Source organism: Ovis canadensis, chromosome 2 (genome assembly GCF_042477335.2).
Source record: "Ovis canadensis isolate MfBH-ARS-UI-01 breed Bighorn chromosome 2, ARS-UI_OviCan_v2, whole genome shotgun sequence".
In the NCBI taxonomy this organism is placed as follows: Eukaryota; Metazoa; Chordata; class Mammalia; order Artiodactyla; family Bovidae; genus Ovis; species Ovis canadensis.
The window spans coordinates 215378007-215390889 of NC_091246.1; the positions used below are offsets into that span (position 1 = coordinate 215378007).

Sequence of the window (12883 nt, forward strand, 5' to 3'; positions counted from 1 at the left end):
TCCCAGGTGGCACTAGTGGTAAAGAATCCACCTGCCAATGCAGGAGACACAGGAGATTGGTGGCTCAATCCCTGGGTTGGGAAGATCCCCTGGAGGAGGGTATGGCAACCCATTCCAGTATTCTTGCCTGGAGAATCCCATGGATAGAGGAGCCTGGCGGGCTACAGTCCATGGGATCGCAGAGTCGGAAATGACTGAAGCGACTTAGCACACTCCAGCGCATGGACTTGGGCTGACTCTAGCCAACAGATGCAGCCAACTCTATAACCACTTCTGGCAGTAAACACCAAGAGTATGAAAGCTGATTTTAAAATGTCATTTGTCAGTAGGGATAAACAGAAAAAAAAACAAAATGCACCTGAGCTACAGCTTAACTAATGCATGACCTGTGGGTGGTTTGGGGGAATCTTTACATACCAATTCACTGATACGAGGACATGGACCTCTCCACAAAGTTTCCACTGGAACCTCTCTAGTACTGGGAGTAAGACTGGAATTCAGCATAAACAGAACAAACAACTTTGCTCATTAACAAAACTGAAAATCCACTGTTCCCACTCTAGAAGAATATTGATGAATAATAAACAGGATATGCCCCCTAACCTCCTGGGATTTGCTGTTGAGTATGCTGCTGCTGCTGCTAAGTCGCTTCAGTCGTGTCCAACTCTGTGCGACCCCATAGACAGCAGCCCACCAGGCTCCCCCGTCCCTGGGGTTGCCATTTCCTTCTCCAATGAATGAAAGTGAAAAGTGAAAGTGAGGTCACTCAGTCATGTCCGACTCTTAGCGACCCCATGGACTGCAGCCTACCAGGCTCCTCCATCCATGGGATTTTCCAGGCAAGAGTACTGGAATGGGGTGCCATTGCCTTCTCCAGTTGTTGAGTATAACAGACCAATAATTAAAACAAAAATATACATGTAGCACATAGCCAGTCATCCACCACAAAGGAACATGGATGAGGTCCACTGGGAGCCTGAAGGAGGGAGACGTCAACCATGCTGGGGAGAAGGGAGCTAGGAGCCAGGGCAGGCCTGGCAAAGCAGGTGACACTGGCTTAAGGTCTAGAAAGATAAACAGAAATGCACTAGGTGGGTAAGGACGGGACAACAAGCAGATACAACCACGAACTCAATCAATCTGTACACGCGCTGCAGATACAACCACGAACTCAATCAATCTGTACACGCGCTAACTAAGAAAGTGAAAGTCGCTCAGTTGTGTCCGACACTTTGCAACCCCATGGACTTTACAGTCCATGGAATTCTCCAGGCCAGAATACTGGAGTGGGTAGTCTTTCCCTTCTCCAAGGAATTTTCCCAACCCAGGGATCAAACCCAGGTCTCCTGCAATGCAGGAGGATTCTTTACCAGCTGAGCCACCAGGGAAGCTCAAGAATTCTGGAGTGGGTAGCCTATCCCTTCTCCAGTGGATCTTCCTGACCCAGGAATCAAACTGGGGTCTCCTGCATTGCAGGTGGATTCTTTACCAGCTGAGTTACTAGGGAAGCCCAGTAACTAAATGTGTGGTTATTGTATGTTGATTAAAACACTTGTTTATGAAATTCACTATTACCATGTTCTTTATTATAAAGTTAATATGTAATTATAGAGGTGCAAAAGAAAAGCATCAATGCTTTTTTCTAATAAAAGTCATTTTCAACGTAGAAGCAATTATTTTTGAGATGCCTGTTCTGTTGCGTGGTCCTTTGGGATTCTGCAGTTTAAGAGTCAGAGAAGATAACAGTCTCTGCAGATGGTGCTCACAGAGAGGCAACGAGAATCAGCCAAAACCTTGGACTATGTAATCAGACTGGAAAGAGCAGCTGACAGGGCTAAATAATGCCTCGTTTTGAGGTCTGAAGACACAGGTACATCCATGGCAGACACCAGAGCAGGTGTCTGACCACTCAGTGGAGACCACAACGGGCAGGACCCTGCCCTCACATAGCTCACCGTTCAGCAGGGAAAGACAGAACCGGGTTCAAATGTTTTGTTTATAATGGTTAAATATTTGCTATATTTAAAAATTTTAAATGAGGAAAAAACGGATGGTGTTTTGGAAAATGAAGTACAATCCACTTGAAACTGTTGCTGAAGAATGATGTATTGTACAATTCAATTAGTCTTTCTGGCTCTATTGAGCAGTGTTTATACTGAGCCAGGGCCCTGCTGAATTAGGTTAACAATGCTACCTTTTAGTAGGTGAACAGAAGGACAAAGGGCACTGGCCAGTCTCCCAGGCCTTAAAAGGCTTCTCTCTTCAGGTGGTACTTAAGCCCGAGTGGGGGGAAAAAAAAAGCCTTCTACAGAGACAGTAAAAGCAGTGAGACAAATGGGATGGCAGCTACTGACATCTGCATTCATACACTGAAATCACTAGGAACAAAAACAGAGCTAGTCTCAAGAAAGTCTAAGGCCCTGTTTCCTGAAGTTACTAGCTAGTGTGGAGAACACAGAGCGTACGATGACCCCGGCTGCCTGAGTATGGGAACAAATAAAGCCCTGCCACGCTGAGCTGTTTTTGGCTGCAAAGCACATGCTCATTTTTTGAGAACCAACCACTTCCATTAGTGAGGGAATTTGGGAGAGGACTCAAAATTCCGTATGAAATGCTATTGTTGCAAAATAGGAAATCAGTGGAGATATAGTGATCGAAATTCGAAACCATCCTCTATTCTGGTATGAGCACTCTACTTTCAAACTCAACTGTAATTAAAAAGTTTTTCTAAAAATATATAGTTACTTGTGGAAGGAAGCCAGTGATATTCTTAAGTGACAAAGTTTATGTGAGAGAAAGTCTCTTTCTCGTTAATAGAACCATTTCATGAGCTATAAGGGAACACTAAATATATTCTACTTAAGAGCCAGGAGCTACTGTCCTACTTCTTGCCTACCAAATTACGAAAAACATCAAAAACCCGAGTGCTGTTTCTGATATGAAAACTCACCTCATAGGTACAAAAGGATAAGCCCAGTATTCCTTAGTTGAAAAAAAAAAAAAAATGAATGGCTTAGGTTGGTATTCTTTTCCATGATCCTATCCCACTTAGATTAGAAGCAATTTTTACAGGGTTGACAATTCGTTTTTCCAACCTATTGGCCTGTTAGTATCTTACTAAACAATATTTATTAATGATATTAGTATTATTAATATTAACTAAATAATATTAATACCCCAGTTTCTTTCCATAGATATTTTAACTTTAGAATAGTTTAAGCTGTAAGAACTTCATTCTGCGACTGTCGTTTTGTTGCAGTTTGTGAACTGGTTCTCTTTTCACCTGGAAAATCCCACGGATAGAGGAGACCCAGTGGGCTACAGTCCATGGGGTCGCAAAAAGTCGGACACGGCTGAGCAACTAACTCTTTTTCTCTTCACAGACCTGCAGTCAACATGATTTGAAAGAGGTGAGGAGGAGGAGGGCCAGGAAGAAGCAGGTCTCCTCTCCATCTCATACTCAGGAGTTGGAGAAAACAGCACAGTTCAGGTCATAATTATCCATAAACCAATAATGACAAATCTGCTAGATATACATATGTATTTATAAATAAGCACATTTGTCACTTGATTTTTACAAGCTAACCATCATTGGTATAGATTTTAATATAATACATCTTTTGTTATGCTAGTGACAGGTACCTCTGAAAATAAAAATTCTCAAATGTCATTTGGGTTTCTGTAATTCTGAGAGGTTCTGAAATGGTGTCCTAGTATGTTCCCCCACAAAAACAGTCCTGGGTAATAATGTGATGGGGCAAAAGCAATGTGGTGACCAATGATAGCAATTTGGAGAGGAGGAGAATGATGTGGTGGTGGTGAGGACTTTAGTTTTTGTTAAAGGAGGAAAATGGATCAGAGTAAAATGGATGAGAACATCATCTTAGAATAACAAGAATGGGTACAGATAAAATAGACTTGAGTGCCAAAGAACTGAAGTTTTTGAACACTGGTGCTGGAGAAGACTCTTGAGAGTCCCTTGGACAGCAAGGAGATCAAACCAGTCCATCTTAAAGGAAATCAACCCTGAATATTCATTGGAAGGACTGATGCTGAAGCTCCAATACTTTGGTCACCAGATGTGAATACCTAACTCATTAGAAAAGACCCTGATGCTGGGAAAGACTGAAGGCAAGAGGAGAAGCGGATGATAGAGGACAAGATGGTTGGATGGCATCACTGACTCAATGGACATGAGTTTGAGCAAACTCTGGAAGATGGTGAAGGACAAGGAAGCCTGGCATGCTGAAGTCCATGGGGTCTCAAAGAGTCAGACACAACTGAGCAACTGAACAACAACAGATGATCTAGTTCAGGTTTTCTTAACCTGTGTCCCAAGGAATGCCAGTCATATAGAAAAGATCCTCTGAGGTCCAACGAAAAATATGCCACATTCTTCTCTTGATGATTCAAAGTGCAGGGTGTTAGCATATTAAAACTCTGGGACATGTAGTACTAGAGAAAACCTGTGGAACCCAGCCACTTTCCAACCAATCTGGCTACAGACAGGGCAGCTGGTTAACGTCATGCAGACTGTAGTGAGGGGTGGGGGGTGGTGACAAATGAGAGTCAGCCGAGGTTCCCCTCATCATCTGGAGGAAGGGACCTCTTTCTCTACCATTACCTGCACTTAATAGAAAATTGAGTCCAGAGAACTTAAATGACTTCTCTGTGGTCAGCTCATGGTAGATCTCGAGCCAAAACTCAGATGTGGGGATACCCTGCTCTGTGCTTGCTAGCATTGTTTACACTCACAGTTCTTTTTTAAATAACTCCACCAACAACTGTCTGTGCATCACTCTTTAAAAGAGGAGATACCAGTTCCCATTCTGTCCCTCTCTCCTCCCCAGTCAAATAGAAAGCAAGTGGGCTACCAATGGAGCTGAACCCATAATTTAAGGAGGCAGTACACTGGTGTGTGGGTTTTCACGTGTCGTTAACTCTAAAACAAAACTAAAGTCCAATAACACTTCATTTATCTAGAAGTCACTTATTTGTACATTTGTTTACTGTCTTTTTTTATCATCTGAAATTCATGATGCAGAACATATGTCCTAATGCCTAGAATGGTGAGCATAGTAAGTGTTCAGTAAACACTTCCTGAACAGATGAATGAGTACTTTACAGGGCTCTGGCTGTGACTCTGAACCACACACCTCTATCAGTTTGATTCTTTGTTTCTAAGTTCACAACATATTTAGAATGAATAAAGTAGGAAAGGGGAAGGCCAGCTAGAGGCCGCACAGTGAGAGCAGGGGTGACAGCTGACATCCTGGTACCAAGGGGAGGAAGGAACCCGAGGGAAAGCAATCTGGCAACATCTATCAAACTCACAGGTGTACACACTACATCTAGGAAGTTACCTACAGAGAGTCCCATTCATGAATCAAAGAACTTACATTCGAAATAATGCATAAAGTTATTCACAGAATCATTGTCATATTAGAAAGACTGAGAAAACCTTAATGCTGGTCAAAAGAAGCTGGGAAATTGGTGTGTTAAATTCATGATGGAATATGGAATGGCTATTTTTTAAAAGCCCAAGGAAGAGGTTTATGATCTAAATGGAATGTTTTCTAAGAGCAGCATGTACACTGTATTGCCTATTGCCATTTTTGTGCAAAACACATGTATAAAAAATATCTCTGGAAGGAGTGATTTGGTTGCCTGTGGGAAGAACAGGGTGGGTGTGAGGAAGAAAAGGGAAGGAGATTATCCGTGTGTATATGTCCTTTGTACTTTTGAACCTCGAAATGTGGAAGCACAGTATGTTCAGAAAAAGAAGAATAAAAGTATAGCAGTACAAGGTAATTTCCTTACAGAAAGAACAGTCTCCCATACCATGCTAAACCACATTGAAGTTATTGGTTACAAGATTTAGAACACTCATATTTATAATGATAATTCTGAGGTATTAAAAAAAAGGTTAATTTCTAGTACAAATTTTCTGAAATAGAACCTACAGAGCTACGTGACAGTTAAAATTTATAAAATAATAAAAATAATGTAATCACATTACTAAAAACTTGGAGACTAAATAGTAGGAGAAGGCTTCCCTAATAGTTCAGTTGGTAAAGAATCCGCCTGCAATGTCGGAGACCTGGGTTGGGAAGATCCCCTGGAGAAGGGAAAAGCTACCCGCTCCAGTATTCTGGCCTGGAGAATTCCATAACTGTATAGTCCATGGGGTTGCAAAGAGTCGGACATGACTAAGCGACTTGCACAGAACAGAAAAGATTAGGGGAGAAAAAAAATCCACCTATAATCACAGTAAAATAACCACTGATTGCTTCGGTATAAGGTTTCCTTCTAGCATTTTTCTGCATCTCTATTATGAAAAATCATAGCAAAGTTTTAAGAAGATCAATTCCAACCATAACACTTCTTGGTCTTGTTAAAATAGGTGCTGTGGACTAGTGGAGGAGGAATCAAGAGATCTTAAGTTTAATTATAATTTGTTCTCAAAATCTCTCAGTGACTCTGAACAAGTGGCTTTTCCCATCAGCGAGCTATTCTCCAGCTCTGCAAGGCCAGCAGAGCTTGCCTTGAATGCCTCTCAAGATGAAGAGATAGGAAATGGTTTGTGTAACATGGAAAACCCCTAGCTAAATGGAATGTGCATGTTCAGGCTAGGAAACAAAAATATTTTTTAAAAGCACAATTTAGGAAGAGTTCAGGCAAAGTTTGATTTCCTTACTATCTCTTTGTCATGCTTGATATTTTTAAAAGGGGGGAGGGTAAGAGGAAACACTATTGTCCAAAAACAATTTCATTAGAAAAATGGCTGTAGAATTGGAGGATAGAATTTAGCTGCTAGGTAATCCTGGAGCTCAATTCAATCTGCATGAGGTACATTGGAAAACAGATGAAATCCTGCTTTAAAAATAATTAGGATTATTATTACTCTGCAGGGCAGACAAGGAAGCACTTAGGATGACAGATTTCATTCCGCTCTGCAAAACCATTTGTTCACTCTTTCAAATGGATATTCAAGCCAGTCACGTACTTGCAATTAGGGGGAGCAGGCAGCTCTAACAGAACGATGTCTGGTCTTGGAAACTGATAGGTTTGAACTGATCCTCACAATTAGGAACATTAAGTTAAATCCCAGCATTTGAGCAAAGACAGACAGACACTGGACTAAATGGAACACAGTTACTTAATGTCAGTGAGAGATGATCCAGATAAAATCGACCAGCTCTGTTCTTGATTTAAAAATCTTCTCTTGTCTGCTGAGCACCTAGGAGGGAATGGTCTCACAGAGGACACTTTCCTCTTGGATGAAGTGTGGTACTTAATATCCTTATTACTTACCTGTCCTCTCAAAATCAAACCTTGTCAGTTGAAGGACCACCACCACAAAAATATCTGCTTTATAGTAAGATTATAATAAGCCTGAGCAATGGCTGGATTGATGATTTCAGGTGCCTTCAGCCTTCACTGCAAACAGACCTGGGCCTTCTCCACTGCATGGGTTCTTAAACCACGCCTGAGTTTCTCACTTTCCTCATTCAGTGCCACCTTTTCTGCTTTAGCTCCATTGATGGGCACACATTCTGAGGGCAGGTGCCACCAGCCTAAGCCCTCAATGATCACGGGGTTGGGGCTGCCTCACTCACTCTCTACACACATCTCAGCTGTCAAAGCTCTGCTCCAAGGAGATTAAAGTGTTCAAACCAAAAACTCAACTAGCGTTCTTGCCCTAGAAATAAATGTTTATCTATTACACACGTGGCCAATATATTTATAGCCCGTATTCAGAGTGTCAAGTACAAGATGCAGAGGAGAGAATGACAGCTCTGTGTGACAGAGGGGAAGGAAAGAAGCAGGAGAGGAAAGAACGTTTAAGCTGGGTTTAGGATTTGAATGAGGGCGAGAGGGAGACAAGAGGTGTGAAACAGCCTGGCAGGACTGGGTGATGGGAAGGAGTATGCTCTTCCTTAAGAGACACAGGGTTGGGAGGCAGTGGATGGAAGGGCTAGAAAGGCTGGGACTAGAGATCATAAATGTCTTTATGTCAGGTAAAGAGATTTAGAGTTATCTTATATTCAATCATTGTAAAAGCTGGCATTAATTGAATATTTACATTCTAGACACTGCAGTAGATGTTTTCTGTGAATTATTCATTTAAGCAAATAGCAACCTTAAGAAGTAGGGACTATCCCTACTATTGTGTGTGTGCTTAGTCACTCAGTCATGTCCAATTCTTTGCCACCCCATGGACGGTAGCCCGTCAGGCTCCTCTATCCATGGGGATTCTCCAGACAGGAACACTGGAGTGGGTTGCCATGCCCTCCTCCAGGAGATCTTCTTGACCCAGGTATGGATCAAATCCAGGTCTCTCGCATTGCAGGCTAATTCTTTACCATCTGAGCCACCAGGGAAATCCAATTAGATAGGTACTAAGTGACAAAGCTAAGACTTGAACCCAGGTAGTCTGGGTTCATTCTACAGATTAGGAAATGGAAGCTCAGGAAAGTTCAAGTTATTTGCCTCAACCAGTCAAGCACCTAGTTAGAGGTAGAGAGAGGATTCTGATAAAGTCCTGTTTAACAAAAGTTCCTCCTGCTGCTGCTGCTGCTAAGTCGCTTCAGTCGTGTCCGACTCTATGCGACCTCATAGACGGCAGCCTACCAGGTTCCTCCATCCATGGGATTTTCCAGGCAAGAGTACTGGAGTGGGGTGCCATTTCCTTCTCCGAAGTTCCTGCTATCAACCCCTAAATAAGTGCAATTCCAGAGATTCACACATGTGTGGTGGTGGCACAGAGAGAAATTCTTATTGTTTAGTTGCTAAGTTGTGTCCAATTCTTTGCAACCCCACAGACTGTAGCCCGCCAGGCTCTTCTGTCTATGGAATTCTCCAGGAAAGAATACTGGAGTAGGTTGCCATTTCTTCCTCCAGAGGATCTTCCCGACCCAGGGATCAAACCTGCATCTCCTGCATTGCAGGCAGATTCTTTACCACTGGGATTCTTTACCACCAGGGAAGCCCATGGCGGGGAACTAACAAAGTACAGATGGGGAAAGCAGGAAGCATCGGAGGTTTCATCAAGGACATTCTTCTATCGGCTCTGGCACAAAGAACAGGAGTTCCTGAGATGGGTAAAAGTATCTGGAGCACATGTGGAAGGATGATCTCTAAATGAAGGAAGAGGCTCTTCTTCTTTCCAGCCCAGGAGGGGAGGCAGTAAGGACAGATACAGATGTAGGCAGACTGGCAGGTATTCGAATTCAAATCTCCTAGCTTCAGTTTCTCCCTGGAGCAGGAGGCATATGCTGAGAAGGACTCCCCAGGGAGGAGGCAGATTAAAGACATGTGGATGATTACTGGGCACAACTGGAGCTGCCCAGGGATGCGGAAAAGGATCCAAGCCGACTGGCCACCCAGAGTGGTCAGCTTCAGTTTAGACTTCAAAGATGACAGGTAGGTAGCAGCTACACGTTCCATTCCTGCCCACACTGCTCCAGTACGATACCGTTACAATGAAAGCAAGCCTCAGACATCTGTTAGCAAGGAGGTATAAAACCCATCATACAGCCTGTTTTTGTATGTAGCGCCTTGCATGGAAGGTTCGTTCAAGGCAGACGTGACAATATTCTGGCAGAACAAAGAGAAAGCTTCTAGTCAGATCAGGTAACAGAATTCTCTATTGGGTCCCGGGACCCAGGACCACACAAAAAATAAATAAATATCCTAAACCTAGAGTAAGACTCCAGTGGGGGTTAGATTCCTTGACTTGCCAAATTTGATTTATGCAGTTTGGTTTACACAAGGGTAGACACGCTGTGCAACGGAGCTAACCAGTTCACAGGTCTAAAGGATGATTAGGTTGAAAATCACAGTTGACATAAATACTACCAGGCAATTAAATCCACAGGTCTCACTTTCAGTAGCAAAACTGGAGCTGGAGATAAATGCAGAAATTATCAGCCTATGATTCCCAGCCTAGAAGGGAGGGAAAGAATGCGATGGTGGTTTAGTCGCTCAGTTGTGTCTGACTCTTTTTGTGACCCCATGGACTGTAGCCCACCAGGCTCCCCTGTCCATGGGATTTCCCAAGCAAGAATACTGGAGTGGGTTGCCATTTCCTTCTCCAGGGGATCTTCCTGATCCAGGAATCGAACCTGGGTCTCCTGCATTGCAGGTAGATTCCTTATGGACTGAAATACAAGGGAAGCCCCAAATAATGCAATAGAAATAGTATATAGTGGGAAAAGAGCATAAAGTTGTAGCTTTTATGAGATGACCTTAATCAGGTCTGCCTCAAAGTCTCATTCTCTTTAGAATCCACGTGACAACAAGTAAAAAGCAAAATCACTATTATGCAGTGAACCCAGGAGCACCCACCTTGTATTTTGAAGTGTCCCAGTTGTGGACTATGCGGGCCGGGATCAGGAAGCTGTCGTCCACGTGGCAGCTGCTACAGTAATACCACCCGCTGTAGTTGCACACCTTGGCTTTCCCGTTGGAAAGGCCTATGGATCGCTGGCATCCTGTTCAGGGCAGAAGAAAAGTCTGTGATTGTTGTACGTCTCTAACACTGTAGAATGAAGTTACACAATCCTCAAGTGAAACAAAAGTCAATGACAGGAAAAAAATTGCAGAGAATACATATACAGACACGTCCCCTTCTTCCTGCAATACAGGAAATGTGGGTTTGATCCCTGGGTCAGGAAGATCCCCTGAAGGAAATGGCCACCCACTCCAGTATCCTTGCCTGGGAAATCCCATGGACAGAGGAACCTGGTGGGCTGCAGTCCATGGGGTGGCAAAAAGCTGGACACGACTGAGTGACTGAGCATGCACGCCTCCTTCCTAGCCTGGTAGCTTCGCCCCTTTCGCCTCCTGGGGGACTGCTGATACTGGTACATTTCTGATCTCTTCTAATTCCACTTCCGTGCACAGCAGCCAGAGACCGTCTCTCTACAACCAACGCCCTTTCATCTCCTCTCTTCCTCTTCAGAAATCCTACCTCCACCAGGCACTTGGCTGAGGGCTTCTCACATAGGATCTTATTTAACCCATGCAACAACTCTATGAGGGAGATATTATCAGCTCTTTTTTCCAGATGAATAAACTAAGGTTTATTTATCCAGGTGAAGTATTTTGTCTTGAGGTCGCCCAGCCAGTCAGGGCTTCCCTGGTGACTCAGATGGTAAAGAATCTGCTTGCAATGTGGGAGACCTGAGTTCAATCCCTGGGTTGAGAAGATCCCCTGAAGAAGGGAATGGCAACCCACTCCAGTGTTCTTGCCTGGAAAATCCCATGGACGGAGGAGCCTGGCAGGCTACAGTTCATGGGGTTGCAAAGAGTTGGGCATGACTGAGGGACTAAGCACAGCACAGGCAGTCAGAGATGGAGATTGGACTGGGTTCTGAACTTGTCTAAGATGAACCTAAAACCTGACATGTAGCCTTCCTTTGCTGACAATCTCAGTGAAAGGAATGTGCCCTTTGATTGGTCCCTACCTCTCCTTTCCAACTACCTACTCCTATGACTCTCTAATGGGAATAGAACCTCTTGGTTGAAGTCAGAGAAGTCTCTCCTCATTGTTCCCCAAATATACACAGTGCGCTAACTCCACCCTCCATATCTCGGCATGATTTACTTCTTTCATGATATCCTTTTCTTTAATCTCTACTTTGCCAGATCCTGCCCATCACTGAAGACCACTGACTGCCTGCAAATGTTTGCCAAGGCCTTTTTCATGTCCAAGAAGTCCATGATTATGTGAATACCGTCCTGGTACTGACAGGGAAGCTGGTAATAATTGCGGCCTCGACAAAAAAGATGCCATTATTTACCTTTAGCTAGGAGGAACTACATTCTATTGATAATAGAAATTCTGTTACAATCAACCCAAAGGACAACATCCAGAACAGGTCATCAGGATTATATAAACAGCATCACTTTTCTGACATGTCTTATCTACAGATTTCATTTTAGAAACCCTTCCTCATGGCCCATTTCATGGTTGGATGCCAAGAACCATACTGATCAAAGAAATCTCATATTAAGCCTATTTCATAAAATGGGTACAAAATGAAAGTGTTAGTCGCTCAGTCACGCCCAACTCTTTGTAACCCCATGGACTGTAGCCCACCAGGCTATGTAGCCCTCTGTCCATGGAATTCTCCAGGCAAGAGTCCTGGTGTGGGTAGCCATTCCCTTCTCCAGGGGATCTTCCTGACCCAGTCATAGAACCTGGGTGTACCACATTGCAAGTAGATTCTTTACCATCTGAACCATCAGGAAAGCACAGATTACTCTTAATAATAATAGTAATAATAATAAAATCAGAGTTGCTCCCCATTTCCACTAGAAGGAGCTCAAACATCTTTGACAGCCTAAGAGGATACTTACTCACATGAATTCATGAATGAAAGTATCAGAAAATTCCTAGAGCTTTCATGTTCATCACAAATAAAATGACATCAAGCAGGTCTACAAAGTACCCTCCAGAAAGAAAACTAGATCCCACTGTTTTGGAATACAAGAGATATTGAAAGATGGGGAGTAAATGTATTGGAATTACGCTTCCAGAGTTTAATACTGTCTTCCTAGAATAACTACTTCTTTACGGTTGAGTAGCAACAAGATCGTAACAAGCTCCTATTTTTCAGATTGGCTGAGGACTGAGATATGCGCGAAATTGATAAGGAAAAGCCAAACACACCTGCTGCTTCCGTTGGGAGCGGTAGGTGCCATCACTAGGCTCTGAACACTGGAATGCCATCTGGGCACCCATAAGCATCGTGCTCATTTGGCATACAGTGCATGCCTCCTTAAACTATTGTGCTTTTTGATGTGTTTGTATAGCCACAACCACACTATAAACTGCTCAGATCTATTTTTTATCCTTAGCACTTCACACAGAACT

At 43.3% G+C, this 12883-nt stretch overlaps 1 protein-coding gene across 4 annotated transcripts in view; it reads right to left on the minus strand.

Moving 5' to 3' along the window:
• PLEKHM3 (pleckstrin homology domain containing M3) overlaps positions 1-12883 on the minus strand; it is a 208537-nt gene that overhangs the window by 115444 nt on the left and 80210 nt on the right. For all 4 annotated transcript variants that reach the window (XM_069578165.1, XM_069578166.1, XM_069578162.1 and 1 more), the window contains one exon: positions 10351-10496. In XM_069578165.1, the coding sequence (XP_069434266.1) occupies positions 10351-10496 (146 nt within the window). The remainder of the gene's footprint in view (positions 1-10350; positions 10497-12883) is intronic.